We start from the raw sequence: 27,890 nt of genomic DNA on the forward strand, positions 1-27,890 counted from the left end.
TCTCCATTGCCCTAAGGATAAACTCACGGACTCTTCAACTTGAATCATGTGTCTACAGTTTGGTTTCTCCAGCAGCATCTTTCACATCACCCCAGCCTGTGTGCTCCAGCCCTTCATCTATCAATTCTCTTAACATACCGTGTTCTCTTACTTCTAGACCTTTGCTGCCTGGAAACAAAACAAAAACCCCCTCCCACCGCATCCCCAATCATACACACACACACACACACACATTTGGCTGATTGATTCCTGGCTATCTTTTAGGACTCACCTTAAATGTTACATTCTCTGGAAACTTTCCAGTATCTTTGAGTCATGCTAGGTGTCACTCTTGTACACTCCCATGGGACTGTGTGTTTAACCACCACTCTTGTCCCACGTAGCACGTATGTAATATTGCTCTAAGGAAGCTTGCTATGAACCCCGTGAAGGCATAGGTTGGGTCTTATGCATCATTCTTACATGACACCTAGCAACTTGTCTGGAAAGTAACCTAGCAATATGTGCCAGGAGCGTTCGAATTAGGCATTGCACTGGAAGAAATTTATCCTGCAGAAATAGTCCTGTGTAGAGTTGAAGAGAACTGTGGGCAAAATCTGTCCGCTTTATTATCTGAACAGATACTTTGAAAGACTTAAATGTTCCACAGTAACCATAGAGGAATTGGTCAAATATACTGTGTTCATAAGATTCTATATAAAGTTTAAAAAGATGCCTACATTAGCGTGTATTCTGTAATAAAGAGCATAGGTTTGATAAATTCTGAGGTTTTAGGTTAAGTTTTTATGAAATCTGCCTTTCATGTCCCATGGAGAAAATAAAGAAGACTTGCCTGAATTAAAGAAGTTATGAATGGTTGAATGAAATAAGGAAGAAGTCCTTGGTATACAAGAGGTATTTGGTGATTGATCACTAAAAATTGTGGTAGAGAAGGTGACAATTATGAAAAGTTACGTGTAGTCATTGATAGGCAGTTAAGGACAGACTTAAAACTAAGCAACCCTCTGAGGAAAGTATGCTTGTAGTGATCAATCTTTATGGGAAAATTTTTGCTTTAGGAGAATCATCTTGCATTCAGTGTTTCCTTCTTTTAAGATCAATAGGAGTTTTGGGTACTTCAGTATGATTTGTTGTGGGTATGGTGTTTCACTACATTGGCTTCACAAGAAAGCGGGTTATTTTTCTTAGGTAGAGTTTCAAAGTAGTAGGTAGTCCAGGACTTGTGATGTGTTCCCATGAGGTCGTGAGAAGACCAGGCCCCTTTAAAAAGCTCTTAGCTCTGCATTAGCCTGTGGTGGTTCTCATGGTCTCAAGATTGTGCCTGATTCTCCGGACATTGCATTGTGTTCCAGCAGGAAGGGGGAAGAGGAGCAAAGGATGAAAGCTCTGCCACTTGAGTCTTTTGACTTTTATTAAATTGAGGTTATAATAATTTTCTGGGAAGCTCCACTTGCTGAATTCTAATTACATTTCATTAGCCAGAACTGTGTCATGTGGCCACCTCAGGCATGGAGAATCAAGGGCTTTTTTTTTTTTTTTTTTTTTTCAAAGCTAAGATTATTGTCCTCCTGAGTAAAATTGAGTTTGTGTCAGGAAAGGAGAATATGAGAATGGCTATTGGGTAGGCAACTAGCATTATCTACTCATTAGGTTCATTAACTAGACGACTCAGGCCAGCTACCATATTTTCTGATCATTGACTACTCTTCCCTGCCCTCTTCCACTCAGACTGGAGTTGTATTCTGTACTGTAGAAACAGGTCTGTGCCGAATAAGTTAGTTCTGGTTGGTAGAACCTTCTTAAAACCTTGTTCTCAAGACTGTCCTACCAGTTAGGTAGAAAAATCATATCTAACACAATTATTAAAGAAACAGATTTTCCATTTATTCCAAAACCAAACATAATTAGATATTGCGAAATTAAGAATCAGGAGAGAGATAATGTAAAAACATATATGTCCTGTTGGGATTTGAGGTATTCATATATTAAGAAAATAGAATATTCTTAAATGTTTACAGTTTCTTAGTGCCCTATTTAGGATCATGTTAAAAGATACTTACTCCTTGGTTCAGATAGCCATTCAATGATAGATTTATTTTGTGTTCCTGCTTTTGTAGCACTGTCTTGGAATATGTTCGTGTTTTCCTTCCCCTTTAATTTCTTGGGTTTTTTGGGGTTTTTTGTTGTTTTTTGTTTTGTTTTGTTTTTTTCTTTCTTGCTCAGAGGCTACACGGATAGGGTGTCTTCTATAAGTGGTCTATGACTTGGACTGCTTATATAGCCTACCTTTAAATAAAATCATCAATCCTTTCCCTGAAATCTTTTGTGAATTCGGAATTTTTAATTTTTAGGAACATATTATGCATATATAGCATATTACCTAAAAATCTTAGTCTGAGATGGGGCTCATTAAATGATTTAAAATTTCCGAATATTAAGATCAAGTGAAATAAATAATTGTATGTGGCTTCGTGTCAGTTCAGTTTAGGTTTTGCCACCAAATGAATTTTGAAAAAACTTGATTTTCAGAGTTTTTCAGATTTTGCAGAGAGAGATTGTAGACCTATATAATAAAGGTTTGGAAGTATTATGAGATAATTCGTTTAAAAGAATTAGCAAATTCCCTAATAAAGACACAGTACAGGAGGAAGCACCATAACTCTTCTGCCTCGCATTGGATTATTAGCATCACGCTTTGGTGCCTCAACTCTTCCTCTTTGTCTGCTTCCCATCCCTTCCAAAAATTGAAAAATGTCTGTCTTTCAAGAAATGTTTGCAAGTCAAGTGGTGTGGACTCTTCAGCCTCTGTCCCGCATTTCCGAAGCACAGAGGTACTTAGTGCTAACTTTCCTTCTTTGTGACAGTCCTTTCCTCGGCTCTGCTTGTCTACTGGCGTTCTGGCTTCCTGAGTATACATTAGGCTTCCTCGTTACCAGAATTAAAAAAGAAATTCTTATTCCTTTCTTGTACCTCCCAAAATAATACTTTTTACAATTTTACATTAGGCAGTTTAAAGTTTATGATAGACAGCTTTAAAGAACGTATTGTATATTAATTATATATACATTTTTACTGTCATTTAGAAGTTTGAAGAAAATGTTGATCAGTAGGCTACCATCATTTTCTCACATACTGATTTCTAAAAGATTTACAACGTGGATGGAGTTTGTCTCCTTAGTGCTTGCAGGGCATGGTATCATAAATCATTCTTTTCATCAATTTTATGTGAACTTGGAAAGAATCTTCCTTCCCAGGCCCTTATAATTAGTCTGCTGTGATTTTGTTCCTAGGTACAAAATTATTTTAGATTTTATTAGCTTTAGATTTTATCTGTGGAAGTGGTTGAACAGACTGCATTTAAAATGATAGTTTTAAGTTTTATTTCTTGAAAAACAATGGCAAAGTAGTTATGTGTTCAGTGAACACCTGCTAAATTGCCTGGTTAGTCTGTGTTTTAATTGCCTTTTTATTGTTTATACTTTAAATCAAACTTTCTTAACTAGCTGTGTGGTTCTAGTTTATTGTCAGATTATTATACAGTGAATTAAGTTTATGCAAGGTGTTTTAGTTGTGTGGTTTGTCTAATGAAATTAAAGCAATTTTGTTTGTTGCTTCCAACATCTTGCTATTACCTCATCAAGGATCATAATCGGGAGAGTGCAGAAGATGGAGAGGAAAAATATGTGCTCTCTGTATTTTGGATTATAATGAGATTTTTTGTTACCTTACAGTGTGAAGGCAGAGTTAGCATGGGGACTACGCATTGTAATCTGGGAAGGATTATAATAATTTCCACTTACGATATTTGGAAATGCGTCACTTTGTAGAACCTAAGAGAAGACTTTGGAAAGGAGATGAGATAGTGTCAAAGAAAAGCTGGCATTAGTTTGGTGTATCTGCCAGATAATGCAAATCTTGAATGACTTCCTTCTGTTATTGCTTCAGTGCCAAAGGTTTTCCCCCTGTTAGTTGGAGTTGTATAATGCACGACGAAAGAAAGTAAATAACTGGAATACGAGTAATTTTTAAAAGTGATTTGGATTGGGGTGGGGGGAAGTGATGATTAAATGAGAGTCCTTAGTTGTTGTTGTTGTTGTTGTTTTCTGGTTTCTTGCACACTCTGTCCTCTGTTCTCTCTCTTCCTTCCTCCCCTTGTCCATCATGTCTTCTGAAATTGCTGAGGTAGAGCTGATGAACTGAAAGCAGTTCACAGCATAGACTGAAGTGATATGGCATATTGCAAAGTCTTCTCTTCTTCTGAACCAGATTTTTTTTCCTTCTAAATGCAGATTAATAAAGCGTGCACTACAAGAGGAACAAGGAAAAGGATTTTAGTGAAGGTATCCTGATCCTGAAAAAGTCAGGAAGGGCTTCAAGCCCATCTTGGACTTCAGAACACTTCACAACTTTGTGGTAAAAGAAAAATTTTAAATAGAGCCTTTGGACTTATTTATTTCATCCTTATTTGGAGAGCAGCATTATTTTATTATTTATTTTATTTTATTTTAGGCAAGAATATTGTATGTGAAATTAGGCTACTTTTCAAAGTAAAACATACCTGGGTTTTAGGTTTTTTTGTAGGTACTTAATATATAATCGAAGTATTAAGGTAGTTGGATGGCTTGTGTGTTGTTTTTCAAAACGTGTTCTTTATCCCTTGTGACACTGTGTTTGCCTTCACTGTGAGTGATGTTTTCTCTAGTGTTTTGTATCTTCTTCAATCGGTTCACTGGATTGTAGAGTAGAATGTCTTTCCCAGGACGAATATTGTGTCTAAAAAGTGTTTTGAAAATAGAAAGTGGTTTGTGTTTTGTTGTTTCCATATTTTTACCTCTTATATGATGGCTCACTTGCACGGAGAGATATAGCACCAATAAGAAGTTGTTGTTTTTCTTTTCACCTGAAAACCTCCCACAGGATAGATTTCTGTTGTTGACAAAGATATACAAAGTGAATATGAACGTATTTGCCATGTCTGTCTTTAGTAACAAAACGGCTTTATTTTACTGCATTAACTTTTAAGGTCTTTTTATTCATGAAAATCAGCCTGTTTATGTACTACGTGTTCCTCCAAAGTTACAACATTACAGTTATTGGAGAAATGGAATTTTCTCCCAGTAGATGAAAATTACATTTTGATTGAACATCATGCCTTATGCAGTCACCCATAAATATAATGCCTTCTGCTGTCTTTTCAGAAAATGGCTACAGATGTGATTTCTGAATCGACAAGAAAATAGAACATCTTAATGTTTTAGGTAAAACAGATGGTATTTTTGTTTTAGGCAAAACTCTCTCATAGTGAAAACAACTTAATTGGTGACAAGACTCTTAGGGTCAGCCAAATTATGTACAGCTTTTGTATCTGTTTCTTATTATTGCTTTAGTACCAAAGGTCTTAGAATAGTTGGAAAGGAGTATTTATCCTTCTTATTGCTATTTTCTCCTATGCCCTAGAAATAGATACAAGATTTTTCAGGCCTATTTTATTTATAAAAGTTGTAAAATTGCATATTGTTTCTACTTTGGTTATATTCTGGCTTTTAGAAGTGCTTTCTCCATTCCTGAAATACGTTGTTGTACTTTTGACTGTTAACGCCTTACAGTATTGAGTTGCAGCTGTAAAGAGTATTTGCAGTGATAAATTCTGATAACATGTATATACTACCTCTTTGGCTTCCATACCATCGAGCTTTGGGCAGATTTCATGGGCAGGTGCCTGAAAAGAGCACAGATTTGTGAAAGGAGCTCTGGGCTGAGGGTCGGGGGCTCATTCTAGTTCCACATCTGGCACCAACTAGCGTCATTTTTTTTTTTTAAACCTAATTCCGTTTGCTACGTGTGCTGGAAGAGAGGGGTCTAAAGTAGGTGATTCCTAGAGTTGCATCTAGCTAACATTGGTTTTCCTGTCTGTTAAAACATAAATTGTATATAAAGCATTCATTTGGGTAAACACTACGAAAGAAGTTTTTGCATAGAAAACTCTGCTGTGGAAATTAAGCAAGCGTGTCCAATAACTGGGACATAGGAAACTATTTTCCAAAATATCACCACGGTTGCAAAATAAAGACTTATTATAGCAATTCCCTTCCTACCACCTCTTACAAAAAGTTAGAACTTACTGAAGGAACAGCTCGTGTTGTGATTGTAGCAGCTCAGGAAGGTAGCCTCGATTTTACCTCAAAGAAACTCCCTTAAGCCGCAGTCCTGCGGAGGTGATTAGAAGGTGTCCAAGCGAAGGCTCTTTACTGGGGTGGATACAGACCACTCTGATGAAGCAGCAGACCAAGAGCCTTGGGGACATGGGGACTCTGATGGGACTCTAAGTACTGCAGACGGCACGTCTACTTGTAGTGCATACACCTTGAGTGTCTTCCGCACTGGAGAAAAACAGGACCACCTTCCCCACCTGCAGGGTGCCTTGGAGCCTGACTGCTTGAGTTTAAGTCCTGGCTCTATCACTTAATGGCTCTGTGTCCATGAGCAGGATACTAAACCACTCTACACGTCTGTAGAATAGACATGATTCTAGGACGTTGTAAGTTAGTAGTGAAACTGAACAGAGTTAATTCAAGTGAAGTACATCCTGAATGCTAGGCAGGGTTCTAAAGGCAAATTAAGTGCAGCTGTTGGTGTAATCGGTATTGTTGTTGTTGTTATTACCATTACATCTGAAAAACTCTCTGCCACCTGCCAAGTCAAATTTACTGAGTTAAAAATAGCAAAATTATTTCTTTATGCTAAAGTGCTATTTGTGAATTACTGCTTTGGCTATTAGTATTATAGACAAGCATAATTCTCTACTCAGAGTAATATTTTCTAACAGACAACATTCTAGAATATTTACTTAACAATCACATACTTTTCATCTAAACAAAGAACTTTGATTAGAAATATTTTGTGGAATCCTTGGATTTGAGGTAGAAGGTATTCTCAGACATTAAATACTTGGTTGACAACAGCAATTTTAGGTCCTGCTATCGCATTGCACTTGTACACGTTGCTTTTGAATCTTGTCCTTGGACAAATGACTGTTCCTAGGATGATAGATTCATAATATTTTTGTCCCATGAATTTTAAGAAAGTTATTTCTCCTAAATATAGGAAAAAATGGTGAAATAATGTGTTAGGAAGGTCAGGTAACATTTATGCCCTACTGTATTCAAACATAATCCTAATTTTTATTGCAGAGAAAAAGAGTGTTCTGTTCCTTAGTGTTCAATTTTTTTGCCTCTTAGATGAGACCATATTTGCTACTTAGTCACCTGGAAGCTTTCAGAAAACATCGTTTTTTATTTTTCCCCTTATAAATATAAATTCCATTATCTGGTAATTGAAGAGGAGCAAGACCGTTATTATACAGTTTCCGGAGAAATTTTTATGGGGAAACAGTTAAATATTTGCCTATTTAAGAAGGCCTCTTTTATAAAAACAGAAAGGTTTTTAAACTGGGAGGCCTTGGAACTTACATGAAAAATCTTGTGCATGTGTGCATTTCTCCAGTGAATGCAGTCTGTGCGAGGTATTCAAAGATTAGAAAATAAACAGAATTTTGAAAGGCTAGGAATAACCACCTTAATCACTGTAAGGGACTGTCAGTCATTTGTTTTTCACAAAGTACAGGTTTGGGGTTTTCCTTGTTTTCTTCATAATGTTTTCTGTGAGCGCCTGCGCTGAGACAGTGGGGTTGAGGCCCCTCAGGCCTGGTGGTCAGTGGATGACGAGGTGGGAAGGGACCCTCCCTGGGAGAGAGCGTCAGACAGCTGGATACACTTCATTTTCAGTCTTGGGCCCAGTTCCAAGGACCCCAAGTTTTTCTCATTGATCTTTGCCCATCCCCACCCTGCCCTCCTTTCTAGCCCTCAAAATTTTCTTTTATGCATTTGGTGGTAAAAAATTTCAGTCTTTGTGATGTGAAATCACAGCTTAGCCCTCATTTTCAAGAGGAATACCATAACCTGATGTGTTAGTTTCCTCTTGCTGCTGTAACAAATTACCACAAACTTTGTCTCTTAAAAAAAACACACAGTTATTGTTTTACAGTGTTGGAGATCAGAAGTCCTAGTCAGTTTCACAGGCCTAAGCAGGTGTTGGCAGGGTTGGTTCCTTCTGGAGACTCTGAGGGGAGAATCTGTTTTCTTTGCCTTCTTTATATTCTAAAGGGGCCTGTGGCCCCTTCCCCACGTCTTCCAGCCTCTTGCTTCCATTGTCATGTGGACAACTTCTCAGTTGGACCTTCCTACATCTCTTTTATAAGAACCCTTGTGATTATATTGGACTCAGTTGGATAATCCAGGAAATCTCACCATCCCGAGATCTTTAATAGCATCTGCAAAATCTTTTGCCATGTAAGCTATTCACAGGTTCTGGGGATTAGGATGTGGACATCTTGGGGAGGGGTATAAATCACTTTGCCTACCACACCCTGAAACCTAATTTTCGTATTTCCAATGGATAAGTAGAGTCTGAGTTTGGGATAATTAATTTAAAAGCATCAAGATAAATCCGTGTAGATGTTCCTCAGGCAGCTGAAATTCAAGAAGTCTAAACCTGGGATTTATCACCTTCATCCTGAAACCTCCTCCCACTACTCATCTTAGGTGCTCGATCTTGGTTAATGGCACTACTGCCATCTCTGTCCCCTCCTAACTGGAACCAGGAGTTGTAGAAGATTTTTTCTTCTGGTTTTGCTCAGCCTTCTCCAAGGAATCCAAAAAATCCTGCTGGTAAGATATCCCTGCCTGTTCCTCAGATTTCTTCCTCTTTTTGTATTTCTACCACTCCTTTAACTTAGGTCTTCACCTTTCCTGCCTGGGCTATTATAGCTACTTGCTTGGTCTTCCTGCTTTTAATCCTGACTCCTTAAATTCTTCCTCTGTCTAGCAACTAGAAGTATCTATTCAAAGTGAATCTGACCGTGTTAAACCTTCTAGTCACTCCCTATGACTTATATAATGGGGTCTGTGCTCCTTATAATGATTTAAAGACACCCATTCCTCACTGCGACTTGAGATTTAGCTCCCTTTCTAGCTCATAAATTGGCATTTTAGAGGTTTGCTTTACTGTGTAGATTTTAGTGGTACTAGATGGCTTGTATGTCCTGAGAATAACATGCTTTTTCTTGTATCTGTATTTTTAGTCTCATAGCCGCACTACCTAGGGCATATCTCCCTACTTTACTTTACCTGGCGATCCCTCCCCTCCCCCACCTTTAAAAAGTTTCTTGTTTTTGTTGTTGTCATATTTTTCTGATTACTTTAAAAATACATACTTTTTGTAGAATAGGGTTTTATATGCAGAAGTATTAAAAAATAGTTGCAGAATATTCACTCATAATACCAGAATCTAGAGGAAGTACCCTATTAATAGTTTAACCTCTCTTTTCTTGACTTCTCAGCTGTTACATTATATCTGCACAATTCTTAATTTCAGATATTTCTCCTTTGAGAATTTCATTCTGTGTAATTTTAATGTAGTCAGTTTCTGTGGTGAAATTGTTCATCCTTTCACCTACCTTATTCATATTTTCTTCTTAGAAGTATTAATCATTATTTTAAAGTCTTATCAGTTAAACTCTAGTATCTGGATCATGTGTAGTTCTAATTCTTTTGTCTTTTTCTCCTTGGTGTTTAATCATGTGGCTCTGTCTTTTGGGATGTCTTGAAATTTCATATTAAGTGGTACACATTGTGTATGAAATTTATGTAGTCTCCAGAAAATATTTTCTTCTGGAAAGCATTCAGTCTTCCTCTAATCAAGCACTATGCTAAACTGAGGCTAATTCATGTCTTGTTCATCTAGCTCTCCAAGTTTTCAGCTAATAATCTTGTATGTTCTGTGGGCCCTACTCCCTGGTAGGTTCTGAAATGCCATGAGGGGGCACCTGTGTGGCTCATTCAGTTGAGTGTCTAACTCTTGGTTTCGGCTCAGGTCATGATCTCAGGGATGGAGCCCCACATTGACCTCTGCTCAGAGGGAAGTCTGCTTGAGATTTTCTCTCCCTCTCCTTCTGCCCCTCCCCCCCCGTCTCTCTCTCTCTCTCAAATAAATAAATCAGTCTTTAAATAAAATGTCATGAGATGTCGCTGGTCGACTTTTCATCAGCTTTCTGTTCAGGGTTTAAGCCTCCCTTTCTGTGCAGCCGCTCAGTATTTGACACGTGCACTGATAAGAAAGCTACCTGTATACTTGAAGCCTCCTGAGTCCTCACCAAATGCTTTTCAGCCACTCTGCTCCCACAGTGACCTTCCTCTAGGCTTTGCATGGAACTCAGACATTCTTATGCTGAGAATTGGCATGCCCCAGGGTAAAACTGACTAGAGAAGAAAGCTTACTTCTCTTAAGTTCTTTGCACCCCTCAGCAGTTTTCTCTGTTGCCTTCAGAGGATTACTGCATCTACCTGGGATTTCTAGTTGGCCAGTGGAAGTGAGATCTCTTGCCTATCAGCTCCTGCATCTCCCCAAGATCTGTGTCTCCTAGAAGCTGAAGCAGCATTTTATTTTTCAACTTCAGTTTGGTAGTTGAAAAATGTCCACTTTCTCTACTTGGGTGTTTATGTTTCTATTGATTTGTAAGAGCACTTTACAAATGTCCCAAATTTGATTTTCTTTTATTTTTTTATTCTTTAACCTTATTTTTAAGATAGAAAATGCTTAAACTTTTGTTATAAATTCTGCTAGCCTTTCACTTCGCTGTTATTTTACCGTTACAGTTAGAGAGACCCTTTGTGCCACAGAGGATATATTTATTTTTTCTACTAATTGTATATCGTTTTTTATGTTTCTACATTTTTTGATCTAGAATCAGTGTTGGCATATTGTTTTAATGTGTCTGTTTAACTATTTGTCTTGCTCATCTATTATTATAGGTATAGAATTATTTTGCTCTTTCTCCCAACGAAAGGATTTCAGTGAGATTTTGATTAGCATTGCATAAGATTCATGAATTAATTTTGGAATACTTGGGGTTTTTTGGCAGTCTTCCATTTTTCTCTCCTGGGAAAGTATGTCTCTCCATTTATTCATTTTTATGTCTCCCAGTAAAGTTTTGTCATTTTTTGTATATACAATCATTTTGTGTAAAATTAATTTCATATTTTGAATACTGTCCTGATTCTTTTTTTTTTTTTTTTTTTAAGATTTTATTTATTTATTTTGACAGAGATAGAGACAGCCAGCGAGAGAGGGAACACAAGCAGGGGGAGTGGGAGAGGAAGAAGCAGGCTCACAGCGGAGGAGCCTGATGTGGGACTCGATCCCAGAACGCCGGGATCACGCCCTGAGCCGAAGGCAGACGCTTAACCGCTGTGCCACCCAGGCGCCCCTACTGTCCTGATTCTTAATCATCTTGCCACCTTTTTGTGTGTGTCACAGGATGCTCTGTGCATACCTTTGTCCTATTACCTTCTGTACTATACTGAACTTAACAGTATCTGTCTCTCTCTTCTCCTAGATTATAGGTACTCCCAGGACAGGGACTATGTAATCACATTCATAAGTTTATAACTACACCTACCAGGAGGTATCCTTCTCTCGGTCCTTTTTTTCTTTTTAAATGACTCATACACCATGTGGTTACTTTGTACATGTATGTATCGTATGCACCTGTGTGTTTATTTCTGCCCTCCCATGTTATCCGAACTCTTGCTTCAAGGAATCTTTGTTATCAAATACGGGGTTTGGTTAATTTCTGTCATTTAGATTTTTATATGCCGTACACAGGAAAGCATTTAAGGCAGCTCAGTGACCTGGGTTAATTAAAACATTCACTCCACCATCCAGTGTGATTCCTGTACCAGAGTCCCTGGTCAGGACGCCAGGGGGATTTTGTAAGGAAAAGGAGAGATTTCATTGCTGTTGAGATTCTGCTTTGTGTCAGGTCTGAGCTGTGTGACTTTCCAAACATTTGATCGTTTAACCCCAATACGAGTCTTGTCTTCTGATTTTATAGATGAGGATATTAAGGCTTGGAGAAATGAAATACCTTGCCCAAAGCCTCTCAGATTCTAAGGCCCATGGTGGGGTTTTCAGCTTGAATGTGTTTGATTCCAGAACCCAGGAATCACAGAATACTGTGATTTTTGAGACCTGCCATGTCTCAAAATGCTTTTTATTTTAATATCTTGATTCTTTTCCCCCTAGCGACTAACATGATAAGCATTATGCTTTAAACCGAGAAAACTAGGTGAACTATATCTGAAAGACTTCAAGTCTAGAAATTGATATTTTTATAAACATATAAATCTATATGTTTCCACATTAAGAAAATTTTCTAAGTTTACTACTTTTCTTTAGATTATGCTCCACTAATGAGGCTACTTAGGGAAGATGAATATATTCTTCTTTGAAATGAATTTTTTACTGTGCTGTCATTGATTAAGAATTAGACACACTGAGCTCTACTCTGCTTTATTCTTAATTTTCTCTGTGATCTTGGATCTGTCATTTCTCCTGTCTTTGAAAAGGAGTTAATTATTTAGCTTGTCGACTTTAAAAGCATTTTTTTGTGGAATTAAAATAATCGAAATGAAAATGATCTGATAAAACTATAAAGCCCCCTACTAGTAAGCATTATTTCTAAATTAGACATTCTTCTAGTAGGATTTTTGTGCATTACTCATTTATCAGCTATTTATTGAACGTTATTCTGTGTCAGGTGCTACACTGGGCACATGAAGTTATGATGATTTTTCATGTAACCTGGTGTTTGCTTACTTGATTTTAAACTGCACTTAAAGGGGACTTGCAGATATTTCTCATTTTTATCTCCCTTACACAGTCATTAATATATGTACTGCTTTTTAAATGTTTTCCTTGAATATTGTTTTGCTTACCTCATGTTGTGAGGTCATAAGATGAGCTCCTTCATATACATTGCAAGATTTTTTTCTGTTCCAGCATTCCAGTTTATAAATTTTCTTTTACAAATATAGTACATTGAAATGCAAATAGCTCTCTGTGCATCCTGAACTTCCCAAAGAAAGAGGCTCCATGGGGATCTTTGGCATCAGTGAGGAGAGGAAATTCTTCCCATGTGAATTTGCAGCTAAGGAAATCTCCACAGGAAACCCCAGTTGTCAAAAGGTGCTTATAAGCTTGGTCTGTGAGTAAAATGGTTAAGAAGATGGCTCAGGGGGTAGGGTCAAGTTCAAAGCTATATTGTGGTACTTTTTGCTGGGTGAGTCTTGCCTGCATCCTAACCTCAGTTTCCTACCTGTCCAGTGGGAAAGATGAAAGGCTGTGCCTCACAGGTTGCCTGCGCAGGCCTAAGGGCTGGGCCGTGCAGACAGGAAGCACGCTAAGTGGTAACTCCAAGGTCACTCTGACCACAAGGCATACTCCTTCCGCTCTGCCCTTCATCCAGCCCTAGAAGGAAGCCCATGTGCTCCTATACTCTTGTTCATAGTCGGCACTGATTAGATTTGCCTTAGAGAGGGGCGCCTGGGTGGCTCAGTCGTTAAGCGTCTGCCTTCGGTTCAGGGCGTGATCCCGGCGTTATGGGATCGAGCCCCACGTCAGGCTCTTCCGCTGGGAGCCTGCTTCTTCCTCTCCCACTCCCCCTGCTTGTGTTCCCTCTCTCGCTGGCTGTCTCTCTCTCTGTCAAATAAATAAATAAAATCTTTAAAAAAAAAAAAAAGATTTGCCTTAGAGAGTGCCACAGTTGTCTTTTTTAACATGGCACGAATCATTTTTACAAAAGGGTTGAAGGAATTCTAAATATACTCATCTTCGATAGAGTCTTCAAGGACAGAACCACCTTTACAATGAAATTCTAGTTCTCCCATAAAATGATTCCCAATTTGACATGAGCATGTAGATGTCCTTTCATTTTTCTCTCAAAGTAGATTGTAGTCTGTCATCTACTTTGATGGGCAGGTAGCATAGGGATGCTTGGCCTTTGTGAGGTGAGGGTCGTTCCTTGTACACAGAGAATTGAGATCATTGCTCTAACCCCAAGTTAAGGGGGCCTAGTGTCATAATGAGAACGAGGAGGCTGGATGTGACCTAGGTGACAGGGAGGAAGCTAATGTAAATGTGGGGAAAAAAGTTTGGAGCTTCCTGTCCAGTTACTTACAAGGTAAAAATAGAAATGAACTATCCCCATTTTTAGGATATAAATATTACTATCTTCCTTTATTAGTGTGGATCAGATATTACTAATTTTCAGTAACTGAGTTTAATATTTAGGATATTGAAACCTGTTGGTTTCATTCACAGCTGATGGGTTTAAATGGACTCCTATTTAGGGATGTTGGCACTGTAACAAATGTTTGACTACCAAACATGATAATAAAAATGAACATTTAGCTAATTTTTGATTGTGTACTTATTTCCGAAGGAAAATATTTCATATGTGATTATACTTTCTCTGTACTCTACTTAAAATATATGTAGATAAGAGTTGTGGGTCTGTCAGGTAAATTTATGCTGTGCTGCACTTGGAGAACATGGTGTGAATCTCTAATTATGTTAAAAAAATGATTTTCTTAGTGCAGCATTATACTCATTATATACTCCACACATTTAGTTTTTGAATAGATTCCTGGCATGATAATTATATAATCATTCAGTACAGTAGAAACATCATTATGGTCACATACTAATTAGCTACTAAAATGAAACAAAACAGAACCTAGTTCACAGCTTATTATAAAAAGCAGTTTTATATTGTATAAAACCAAATGTATGGTTAAAATTATTATTTGCTTTAACCGTGACTCTTTTTCCCCCCTATGGGCCGTGGGAAGGAATCAGTGTTCTGGATGCTCGTTACCTAATTTATTACTTGGGCACATGTTACGTTTTATCATCAGAGCCCCTAAGACCAGCCCTGCGTAGTAGCGCATCCAAAGACCCTGCCGGGAGGAATCCTAGGCTCCGTGTCTGGGTGTGCCTCTGGGCTTCTGCAGATTTAGGATACTGGCCTGAGTCTTCAGACCACGTGGTAGAGTTCTTCTATTACGTATTACCTCTAAGCCTCTGGGAACATGGGGCTCAGCAGGAAATCACTCATTTCTGGGCTGCTGGTTTGAACATCTTCGGTGCTGAGGATAGGTGATCCTCAACTGTTTTTCTTCCCCAGTACACGTTGGGAATATCGAATTGTCTTGCTGGTAACAGTGAATCCTGGCAGTTGTGATTCTCCGGGTGGGCTTGAGATGGGACGAGTCACGTGACACGCAAGCTGTGGTAGAGGGCAGTGGGAGGGCGCCAGTAGTGGGCAGATTCCTTAGGTAAGTCTGCTAAGCATACCTGTCGGAGGAGGGAAGACATCGCCCTCACTACCCTTTAGAATTGCTTCTGTGGGTAAAATAGGGTTTTGCCTCGTATGTCAAGGCTTTAATGTCTTTTGTAAATATATATTTGACTGCATGGCTTCAGCCACTCTTCTCTCGCACACCTGTGGCATCGTGGTGAACAGAAGTGATGTAAGTTAGGTTGTGTGATCCTGATGCATACTAGAAGCCATTAGGAATTAGAGACGTTTTTATTGCTGTGTTGTCACTTTTGGTATCTCAGAATACTATTTCTATCATAAGAGCTTCTCCTGATGAACCATCTATAAGTCAAACATTTTATAGATTTTATGCTGCATTCTCTTTCTTTTCTTTTGTGTTTTCCTGTTGTCCTTCACTTTAGTTTTGACCAGTGCAGGTATTAATTTTATTTCTTACGTGATTTGCAATGCAGTTGAAATACACAGAACACACGTAAAATATAGGAGCACGACTAGGCTTTCTAATGCACTAAGTACACAATACTAGCGGGTGTCCGCCATCTCCACGTCGCTGCTGTGGGTCAGAGGGAGATGGAGCTGCTATCGGCTATTCAGTTCTGTGTTCCTGCAGTTACAAAATTGTATAGAAACCAAAATATTGCGTTCAAGAAAATATTCACTAATGAATCAGTGAGTTATATTATTTAAGCATCCTCTTTGAAATATCTTTTGATTTATTTGAAGATAATATGATTCAAATTGATCATAAAGTAAAATCATAAATCTTTCAAAGACTGTGTATTTCATGAAGTCTGTGATATGATGGCCTAGAACATTTCTGCTCACAGGCAAAGCCGTGAAACAGGATCTCCAACTAAGAATTCTTTGAATATCAAAGAAATTTAGAGAGGACTTTAAGAAAAATGATGAAGTCCTTGAATATTTTTTACAAAGGTAGTTATGTTTAAAACCATCCTATAAAAATTAAATGCGTGAAGGATGTCATAATGTGCTAATGTAAAATATTGTTGGAAAAAGTCTGCCAGAAACTCCAGTTCATTCCTTTTTTGTTCATTCTAAGAATTGCACTTAATTTTAAGTATTGTCTGAACTTATTTTAATAGTTGTGTTGTCCTTTCTCCAGCTAGGCCCAATCAAATCTTTTTTAGCACTATTTGTTATAAAATTTTAACCTCCTTATTAAGTGGAGTTACTTCAAATGATCTTTTTTCCAGAAACAACTCTCTTGAAGAATAAGGACCCCATATATATAAAATGTACGTGTGATTCTGCGTGGATAGCCATACATTTTTGTTGTCTTTTAGTGATCTGCAATGAACGTCAGGCTTTTAATTGAAATTAACTGTGGCTCAAGTACAAATAGGCAATGTATGTGTTTTCTTACTAAGTGAGCTTAGGCGGGGATCAGGAAATTAGTTGGATCAAGCTGATTATTTTAGAAAGACTAATAAAACCATACGTATATAGGTCATTTTCTGGGCCATGGAAATAACTTTATTATAGTTCTATTAATGTCTTCCATTTGTATAACACTTTATTCTTAGAAAGTGAATCATTATTTCATTACCCTTTGTACTGTGTGTTATTTGTGATGAAATTGCGTGTTCTTCAGAAATTTTACCAGAATGTTCCTTTATAAGTCCTCTCCATGTGTCGACTCTATGACTGTCTGTGAGCCGAGTCCTTAAACATAGTGTAAAAGAAGTAAAAATAGTTTTTTAAGACCCACGTAGTGAAGCAGCTGTTTTTGCAGGTATCTTGTGGTCTGTAACCCTTCAGAACAAGACCGAATCTCAGTGGTTTCCGTCTATGTGAGTTCCCCCACAGCGCAAGTGACTTCTGCTTCCGGAAAGCCTGTGGAAATTCAGATGAGTGCAGTTTGGAATACGGCAAGTACTATTTCACAGACAGCCTATGAGGTATGTTTTTGCCATAGAACTTAAAGACGCATCAAAAAAGCATAGCCAGTATGTAGTTTGTATATGTATCCATGCCCCCTCGAGCTGTCACGTTGTTGTATGTGAACTGGTTAAAGTTGTGGATACCAGAGGATTTCACTGACCAGTTAACTGACACTAAAGGAAAACAGATCATGTGCTTCCTAGAATACTAATATCTATGTTAGTGTGTATATCATATGTTGTTATTAGTACATTATTAGCAGTATATTATATATCTTTCTAAGTATTGGAGCTTTTTCCTGAAGTAATGAAGTCATCATTACTTACAAAATTTTGTATTTTTTTTGTTTAACTCCATTTAGTAACAATTATGCACATTGAAATTGGGATAAATAACACCTTTTCTAAATAACTTCAGGTACTTTCAGCATTTCATTGCAAAGATGACGTGACATACCATGAAAGAAAGACTTCCTAAAATATAGGAAGGTGCTCTTTTTCTGAGATACATCTGTGGAAAACCTGGCCTGAAGTAATAGACGTTTTTGGAGAAAATTTCTTAAAGTAATGTTAAACTGAACCCCTGCATGACTAGATTTTTATTTATTTATTTGAGAGAGAGTGAGCGAGAGAGCGAGAACGAGCAGAGAGAGGGAGAAAGAGAAGCAGGCTCTCTGCTGAGCAGGGAGCCCAATGCGGGGCTCGACCTCAGGACCCTGGGATCATGACCCAAGCAAGGCAGATGCTTAACTGACTGAGCCACCCAGGCGCCCCCAGCTGCGTCACTAGAAAAGCTGAATTTTTGTGGAGTCTCGGGTGCAAGTTAAACTGTACTTCTGAAGACACAACCATAAGCCAGGAGCTCTAAATGAGAATTACTTCGCTTGTTAAAAGCCATTGCTGGCTGCTTTCATAAATTCATAGTCCTTTAGGTAGAAAAGAAAAGGATAATAGAAGTTCTGGTCAGATGTTACAGGAAACAGCCTATCTAGAAAATGGAGGAGTAGCTCCCAGAAGGCAGGGGTCACGCCCTACGGTGGGTGCGTCCTCTGAGCTTGGTGCGTTGTCATCTGGATCCCACGCACTCAATGGCTGCTGTTCAGATGCCTGATACTTATAGTATGATGTTTACCACTTTTATTTTTAATGTACTTGAATATCATAGTATTATAAAAAGATTCCTGATAATTAGGAAAAATCATTGTTCACCCAAAGCTCCTACCTTCATGGAGAATTTTCTCCCCTGAGCATCCATTGAGAGCACTGTAGGACAGTTGAAGGTGCTCATACAGTTTCACATGTTGAGTGGAAGCGTTCATGGCTTTGATAGTCCTACCAACTCGAAGTTATTAGATTCCCTGCACAAACAGAAATGTGGGTACTCTACCCATAACGTCTCAAAACATCTTTATAGTGTTATATTCTTTGTTAAAATGAGGTAGTTTTTTTTGTTTTGTTTTTACTAGATGTATAAATGCTTTTCTTTCAGTAGATGACATTTCTCTTTAAAAAATTCTCCCCTCCGTCTTTTAAAGATCTCTTTCCTAGTACAGATGCCACCCCTCGGACTGAAAGTGTATACGATTTTGGAATCAGCAAGTTCAGATCCACATTTAGCTGAGTACGTCCTGCATAATGGTAATGTAAAAGATAAAGGAATTTTCAACATGAAGAATGTAAAAAGTACTGAAGAAGACATAACCCTAGAGAACTCCTTTATTAAACTTCGGTTTGGTCAGTCTGGGCTGATGGAGGTATGTTCTGAGAAGTTTTCAAATTCATGGAGGGGTTATCACTTTTATTATAATATGTGCAGTTTACGTATGCAAAGGTGGAAAAGTCGATGCAAACACTCTGGGAGAAAGGATGGTTGAGCTGTATGTATCTGATTTTTGTGGTCCACTGTGACCACTCGCTCTTAACAGGTGTGGTCGGTGGTGGTGCTGCTCCGTGAACTGTTCCTGGTCCACAAGATAAGTATAGAAGCTGTGACGGTTGAGAAAAATGTTTGTGGAGCCTCTGAAAGCACCATGACACAGTACATTCATGCCTACTGAATCTAATACTAAAAAATTTGAGTGTATATTTGGTATATCTCTTTAAATTTAATTTTTGTAGTAATTCACTTTTATCGTACTTCACAAAAATATTGGTCCACGCATACTGGAAATAAAAAAATAAACGTGCTTCTTCAGTACAGAAAGTTTGAGAAGCACTGGTCTACATCTCTTAATTTGTGTATCTCTTTCTTGCTTAATGAAATGTGTTCTGACTTTTTGTTTCGATTGTGAAAGTTTTAAATTCTAAGTATAAGATATAAAAGTATACTTTTAAAATTTTGGGTGTTCATCCAAGAATTGTGAACATTAGAGGCTGAATGTTAGCAGTGTTCAGTCTGTCGTGAGGTTTTTTGGTGTTTTTTTTTTTTTAATCAACAGGTACATGGAACCTCATGCAACATCATTATTATCTTAATAGTGAGTTGCTTTTAAACAACTTTTTTTTTTTTTGTCCTTAGGAACTGATAAATAAAGAAGACGGTAAACACCATGAAGTAAAAGTGCAATTTTCATGGTATGGAACCACCAGTAAAAAGGACAAAAGTGGTGCCTACCTCTTCTTACCTGATGGGGAAGCCAAGGTAAGTGCCAGTGAGCTGAGCTGTGAATATACGTTTATTGAAAGGGGAATGAAGAAAATAATAAGTGCATCTCATTATTTTGTCATCTATTAGGTATAGATGAGTTGGTTCCACTATTATATTTCCTTATTGACACTTGACCATTTGTAGTCATGAGTGTTAGGTAAAGAAATAATTTTTCAGGGTTGGAATTCATTAAGATGCTACAGTGAACAGTTGCTCTCCATGGAAGGAAGCCAGCTTTGATGTAGGGTTCAGGTGCTCTTGTGTTCTATACATACGTGGCACGGCGTGTATACAGAGACAAATGATCTAGCCACAGGGGAAAAAGAAATGACCCAATGGGCCATTTTTCTCCTTAACTTTTAGCACTGTAAAAAACAGAAAAAATTTTTCCCTCCCCTTGACTGTAAAGGAGTAATATATGCAAATTTTGGCACATTTTTGAAAATGCAGAAAACTGAAGAAAACAATAAAATTTACCAGCTATTCCAAAGGCCGTGCAAATCACTGCCAGTGTTTTGATGTATCTTTTTATTGTCTTACTACGCATATCCCTTTCTCCCCCACTTTCAAGTTTTGTCTTCCTACATTTAATATTTTTTCATTGTGACAATGCTAACAACGAGATGGTATGTTCTTTGAAAACACAGTTTTAATATATACTGTTGTGATGAAAGGTCTGAGGGTCCAATGTCTAACAACATATAATAACACCATATTATATGATATGCTGAGAGAGTAGAACTTAAATGTTCTCACACACAAAAATATACATATATTTGTGGGAAAAAAAGAATTTCCTATTGTTGCATATGTAGATTTTCTCCCAATACTTCACTACTGTAACACCGTGATAAGCTTTCTTTGTAGCATTCTTTTTATGCAGTGATGATTATGTCCTGAGAATAACTTTCTAGAGGAGTCATTTTGGGTTAGTGGATGAGGCCTTTAAGATTTGATACGTACTAGTTCTCTGTCCTCTAAAGTGACGGCATGAATATTCACTTCCACCAGCGTTTTTGAGAGTCGCTCTCTATACACCACTCCAAGCACTGAGAATCAGCTGATCAAAAGCTTTACCTATAATAATGGGTGAAAAATAATTTACTGTAAAGATTTTGTGATTATTAGGGAACCTAAACTTTATACATTTATATCTCTCTCCTGTATCTTTTGTGAGTTTCCTGTATAAATTCTTTGACCATTTTTCTGCTGGTACAACTTACAGATCTGTAAGCATTCTTTATATACGGTAAAAATTAATCCTTTTTCCTACATATTGCAAAATGTTCCATCAGTGTGTCATTTAATTTAATTATTTTATGTTGTTACAGTATTTTTTAAATTTTTGTGTAGTCAGTTCTGTATTTTTTTTTCTTTAGAGCATCTTCCTTTGCTTTTCTACTTATATAGGTTTTGTCTACTTCAAGATAAGTAAAATATTCTCCATATTTTGTTTCCTAGAGACCTGTCTCGTACAAAAGTTACTTTTGTTCTACAATTTAGAAAAGACTGCTAACCAAAATCAAATAATAGATTTTAAAGAATAGCATTGACTATCCTGAGGAGTCTAGTTTTTTGTTGTTTTGATTTTTTTAAATCAGGGAGGAATTAAAGGTAAACTACAGCTCATAGTAGCCATTCTAGGAAGGGCAATAGATCCTAAGTCTAAGCTGTACCAGTCTGTTCTCACTTGGACAGGAATTTGTTTTGTTTTTGTTTTTTGTTTTTTTTTAAGATTTTTATTTATTTATTTGAGAGAGAGAGCCAGAGAGAGGGCGCAAGCAAGGGGAGCAGCAGAGGGAGAGGGAGAAGCAGGCTCCCCGCAGAGCAGGGAGCCCGATGCAGGGCTCGATCCCAGGATCCCGGGATCATGACCTGAGCCCAAGGCAGATGCTTAACAGACTGAGCCACCCAGGCGTCCCAGGAATTTGGTTTTGATTGACTGTTCTTATACTAAAGAAAAAATGAAAAGTAGCTCTACTTATGGAATATTATACATGGACAGTTGTGACTAATTTATTTTAAATTATTCTATTTTTAAATAGCTCTAATATTAAATAAAAAGACCAAGAGAATCATCCTGTGTTTACAGAGAGAAAATAGAAGACTATGAGGGAGGCAGCCGGGCGCGTCAGAAACAGACAAGAGCCCAGAAATCCCCATGCCAGCTTTCCTCTTCCTCCCTTACTTTTTAGCTATATGGTAAAATTAGGTCCAAGAACTTTGTAAACTCTTAACACATTGTATTAATTTCAGAATATTTTTTCTAGAACCAGAGAGGTACGTTTGGAAGAAAATTGCACAGTTCTGAAAATCTGATGCTACCTAATAGTGCACATTGCAAGCCTAGCTCATCGTGCCTCTGTTGATCTTCTCCAGCCTGTAATGCTTAAGAAAATATAATTCCTTGCAAAAAAAGAAAAGAAAATATAATTCTTCATAAATGCTTTCAATTTGTTCCTGTCACAGAAGTTATGTTCTGTTCCTGTTTTTTCTTGACACTAGATTCGAAATGACAAAACCTAAACCAGTGGTTGCCATAGTTTTTTCAAGTTTGTAAATTTGCTTTATATTCAGCTAGTTCTTTCTAGTAAAAGGGCGTGTGTTTTATAGAGCAGTAAACCTAACTGATTAAACGGTGTCTTTGGATCCTGCTTTCCGTTTGCTCAGATGACTCCCTGTGGTCATCCTTGCCACCTGTCCCGACCCCTGAACATTAGGGGGCCATGGTTATAATAAATGTTTGCCTGGGAAAAAGTCACTGCTGTAGAATGAATGGTATTTCTAATAAATAACATATGGACAATATAGAAGGATTTTAATTAGAAATTTTTATAGCTGGGAGGAATGTTTGTAGATCATCTAGGCCGGTCAAGTTGTAAACATTTTTATTTTCTATCTTCGGCACTTTTTGTCTAATGAAAAACCTTCTATTCCATTTTTATAGCATGCGCTTATTCTGATACCTTGTAAGGTTTGGTTTTCACTTGAGATCGCAAATATCAGGTGTTATGTATTTGCTGTTTTGGAAATAATAATAAACACCTCTTGGAAAAGTTAAAAGCCAAATTTTTTTCTTAAAAATGTCATTTCCTCCCCAGCCTTATGTTTACACAGCACTGCCCTTTGTCAGAGTGCAACATGGAAAGTTTTATTCGGACGTGACTTGCTTTTTGGAACATGTTACCCATAGAGTCCGACTGTACAACATACAGGGTAAGAAAACAGAGAAACACAGCTGCGAAACATGTATACTGGTTCTGGAATTTTTTTGTCTGTAGTTTTTAGTAAGTTAGCAATTGGTTTTTGAACATGGTACGTATGGTAGTCTTTTCTGAACTTGCTGCCATACTCACTGTGTGGTTTAAAAATATACTTAGCCTTTTGATAATCAGAAATGGTAGAACATTTAACTCTACACGTATGCGTTCTTTCCTTGTGTATATCTTCTCTCACCTATCGTAGTATTTTCTTGGTCATGAGTTCATTGATTGGAATCTTTATTTCTTATATGTAAAAACAGTGGGTTGTTTTTTGTTGTTTTTTTTTTCTTTAATTTTACAAAATGGGAATTCTGTCAAATACGGCTTTCAGTTAGTAGATCACTGACCGCCTCTGACGTGCACACTCGCCCCCCGCCCCACGTACGGCCTGCCTTAAATATGGAATGTATTACAATAGCAGGTGTTACTGGAATTTAACTTTCTTTTAAGAAAAATGTTCATTACCATTACGAGTTCTTTTTGTTTACAACGCTTTACCTGGTGGAGTGTAACATCGGGCGATTGTTTATTGCTTTTAGGACAGGACTGAGCCCCATCTTTATCAACCAAGTGACAGTAAATACGCTTTTAGTCCTCTTAGGGACTTAACCATGGGCAGTGGCTCTTGTCCGTCCTTAGGATTTGGGTGGAGCCGTGGTCCTCAGTCACCCTCAGAGTTGCACATTTATGTTGGTGTTGAATTCGCTGATTTTAGAATGGAGTATTTTTCCAACTACAGATTTAATCCTGGTAACCAGACCACTTACCATGGTATCAATTCTCTTAGAAAAGGACCTCATAAAAATGCCACTTTAGATTTTTCTCTGCTGTTAGCTAGGCTGAAAAAGTTAGAAAAGGAAATATTGTTTCGCTGAATCTTTATACCAGCAGATAATAAAACGTTTGAAAACTAATGATGAAATATATGGGCAGGCACTGTTTACTTTTTGGGTTTTGTGGGGAAGCAAAGGGTAATGTGTTTGGGGAAAGTTCACTTTGCTACTTACAAGAAAGTCTGTGCTTCTGGAATAATCTTTTATTGAATTTTCTAAAATCTCTAGTAAATCAGAAACAATATTTTTTACCATCCTTTTCTACTCTTGCATAAGCCATCGTTCAATATCTCTGAGAGCTCTAAAATTACACTTCAGCTATGGCCAGAGGTTTCATTTTACGGGTAGAAAGCGGCATCGTCACACAGGAGATGTGCTTATCTGCTCTTAGACTTGCTTAAAACTGTCGCTTGTAATGGAATATTTCTTCCTCGAGTACAAGCTGGCACCCACTTCAGCCCACACCTGCTTTTTCAAGCATGGTTTACCGTTGCTTTTCGTCAGGTATGCTTAGGGGATAGGCTGTGTCACAGAGTTGATGCTGAAGCAGCCCGCCGGAGAATTCCAACTTCTCAGTCAAGTCTGTTTGCTTAATTGCTTTTGCTTTTGTTTAAATGAGTCTGTCACCATCACTGCAGCCTCAGAGTTTTCGCGGGTTGTCCAGGGGATCTGGAGCTCATCACAGAGGGTGTTTTCTGTAAATTAGAGGGCCCTCTTCTGCTGCTGTGACTATAAGCTTAGTTTGCCATCATATCCCAGGGGTTGATTTGGAAATTAATAGGCTCTGACTTCCCCGTGTACTCATCCCAGCAAACACGCGTTTACCAGACCCTAAATGCCTTTCTTTTCTCCTCTCTCCTTCTCCCCTACCGAGCAGTCCGAAATGCCCGGTGGCTGACTAGTAGCCCCTTACTGGAACCAGGAACCACCAAGATTGAACCCTCCAAGGTGACAATGCCAGCTCTGGGATTTAGTCAGTTAAGAAATAGAAGTTGTTTTCAAGTGGGCACCTAGAGTATTAGCATAACAAAAGTAATAATTATAAAATAAGAATACAGACCTCAGATTGCCTCTGGATGTCACAGTGGGTGGAATAAACAGGCTGAAGCATTTGTATTAGAGTTCTGTAGCTTGAAAGCAGGAAGCTTCAGAAGTTGGTGGGGAACGACAGATAAATAAGTTAGGTATAATGTGAAGTTAACTTAGAGTGCCTCTCCAGATGTGTTTTACTGTTGTCGCCTGGATTCAACCTGAAACCAGCGTATATAACTATTCGAAGTGTCATAGCAATCTTTCTTTTTGCTCTCTCAAGCCCAGAGCGTTTATATTTTTTGTTTTTTCCCGACATGAAAGTAGTCTGTGGGAGATGGAGATACCAGTTCACCTGAAAGGCTTTAGTCCAAACTATACATCCTTCTATGTTTGTATCTGAGCCCCTCTCGACAAATCTCCCTCTTGGAAAAAATAAGCCCCGTCGCGGAGAGAGAGCCTTTTCTCAGTGGCCTTCCTGACCTCCCTCCGTCTGTCGTTTTCTTTCACACACCGTTGCACGAAGGCTCAGGTTGTGTGGATCCTGGCTCATTGGGGTTTTAATTAAATCACTGATCGAAAACCTAAGGAAGAGATGTGAGGTCTTCAGTGTGTTTGGATCTCGATGAGTTCAGAGTGCCTGAACGGGGTCTGGTTATGCTGTACCAAAGCAGCTATGCTATGAAATACTTGACAGCTCTCGGTGTTTTAAACTTTGGCCTCACGTAAACCAGGCATCTGGTCGATTGATCAAAATCCATGGACAGGATGTAGCTTTTCGTCTTAGGTGTAAAGAAAACATCAACCAACTTCCATGCTTTTGTAGCTCGGCTCACGTTTAATATTTCTTAAAAGAACACAAATATCTACTTTCCAATTTAATTTACTAAACTATCTTTGGATAGATGCTACTTTTGCCCCCTTTAAACTGACCAGATGCAGTTATTTGGAGATAGAGCCTGTTTGTTGTTAGTACCAAATTTATGAGCCAGAAAAAAATGGGGCTTGAAGCTATTAATATTTTATGATTAGATACTATAATTGTATTAGGTTACTAAACCATCAATTACACAGAAGATTTTATTACCTCTCAGCAATAAGGATGAAGAAACAGGAAGAGTTGATATTATGGATTATCTGTCTTTATTGAGAGTCTGTATTAAATGTTTCAAATTCAGTTTATATGAAATATTCTTTTAAAAAACTAAAGTAATGCAAACCTATTAAAGTATCCTTAGATTCCTCAATCACTATTTTAGTTACTCTTTGACTGTTTTTTTCCCCAAAGTAACCTTTGGCCCAAATTAAGCTTTGAGAGAAAACAAAATCAAGAACAGAAATCAAACAGCACTTCCCAGATTATAAAAACTGTGTGGTCATCATTGATTTTGCAACAAACTGAGTTGGGAGGTGTGGATTCAACCAACTTTGGGTTGGTTTTTTTTTCCCTTGATGTTTTATATTTAAGTTTTAGTGTTTCTATGTGCGTCCTCTCCAGATCGGGAAATGGTAGGAGGTGGGGTTTAGAGTCCACTCTTAACATCATTTAAGCTATTAAAAAACACCCTGTGTTTCTTTTTGTTATTGTTCAGACATTACATTCAAAAGGTTTCTAGAAATATTAAATTAGAGGAAATTTTGTGCTCACTAGCTTTAAAAGCTCTACAAGATCAGAGGTATTTGAGAGATTTCTAATGAAACACAATGTTTTGCCTTCTATCAGGTTAAATAAGAAATCCATTTTGTAGCACCCATAATTTAATGAAATGCCCTTTGGGAACTTTTTTTTTATTTTTCAAAGATTATATTTAGTCTGTAGAAAATAACATTTTTCTGGAGGGAAAGGTGGGAGAAGTGAGGATTAATTTTTCTTGTACTGTAATCATCTTTCATTAAATTGAAGCTTTATGTGTTACTAAGGCTACTTTAGCTTTTTTTAATTAATCTTGATTTGGAAGATAGAATGTGATACAGGCAGAAGCCCGTGTCCCCTTATGTTATATTTGCTACTGTACCATCACAGTAAGTGCATACCTTGCGGTGACATCATGATCAGTAAGTGACGTTTGCTAGCTGAAGCTTCATTTGTCTTTGGAGCTGTAATTATTAGACTTTGGTGCCCTAGTTTTCTGACATCAGCAGCTACTTTGAAGAATTAGGTTGCTATGGGTTACCAATGTGTCATGTACATTTTCACTAGCACAAGGTTCAGGTTCCAGATCTGTTATAATATATACCTTCAAGTTTCCCCCAGCCCCAAGGACTGTGTTCTCTTAGGCAGGTGTTTGTGAGTGAATGAGTGTGTGTGTAAACCATGTTTCAACCCTTAGGAGAAATATCTAAATGCAATACTTTTGCCTTTTTTCCACCCACATATTATAAAAGTACTATATGTAATGGATCTTGCTAAAAGAAAGCAAGTAGCCTGGAGGTAAAATGTAATGAACTGCCATCAAAAAGTGTGGAAGAAAAGACTTTCCTTTGGCTGCGATGACTGAATAATTTCCTTGCGTGGGCACATTTAGCATCCAAAAAGAGGTTGCTTAGTTTTTCTCTGTTTTGAATATATAATGTAATTGGATTCATAACATGACCCTTAACTTTGAGTGAGTCAAAATAAACTTCATGTAGTTAAACACATAAGAGAATCACATTGGGAATTAGAGATCTGAATCCCTAGTTGCACCTTGAAGCCAACCAGAGTGACCTTGAGTTTGTCCTTTAATTTCTTACGGACTCAGTTTCTTAAACTGTAGAAAGACGAGATGGCCAATTAGGTGTAACCATTAAGGAGTCTTCACAAAACTTAGTATCACATAAAGTCTCTTTTGTGCTTAACTCCTTGCTCCTAAATTCATCTTCTAAGGATGCTTGAATCTGGGCCTTCCAACCCTGGAGTCCTCGTGCTTGTAAACAAGGTCTCAAAGCTTCATTGAAGTTGTTTTTATTTCCATAAAAAGATTCATGAGGATATTAAAA

General features: G+C 37.8%; 1 protein-coding gene across 2 annotated transcripts in view; it reads left to right on the top strand.

Moving 5' to 3' along the window:
- The window catches only part of MAN2A1 (mannosidase alpha class 2A member 1), a 170,584-nt gene that overhangs the window by 106,950 nt on the left and 35,744 nt on the right, over window positions 1–27,890 (top strand). For both annotated transcript variants that reach the window (XM_026498478.4, XM_044383966.3), the window contains exons 13-16: window positions 16,992–17,157; window positions 18,675–18,893; window positions 19,658–19,780; window positions 22,888–23,002. In XM_026498478.4, coding sequence (XP_026354263.1) covers window positions 16,992–17,157; window positions 18,675–18,893; window positions 19,658–19,780; window positions 22,888–23,002 — 623 coding nt within the window. The remainder of the gene's footprint in view (window positions 1–16,991; window positions 17,158–18,674; window positions 18,894–19,657; window positions 19,781–22,887; window positions 23,003–27,890) is intronic.

This window comes from Ursus arctos, unplaced genomic scaffold (genome assembly GCF_023065955.2).
Source record: "Ursus arctos isolate Adak ecotype North America unplaced genomic scaffold, UrsArc2.0 scaffold_5, whole genome shotgun sequence".
NCBI lineage: Eukaryota > Metazoa > Chordata > Mammalia > Carnivora > Ursidae > Ursus > Ursus arctos.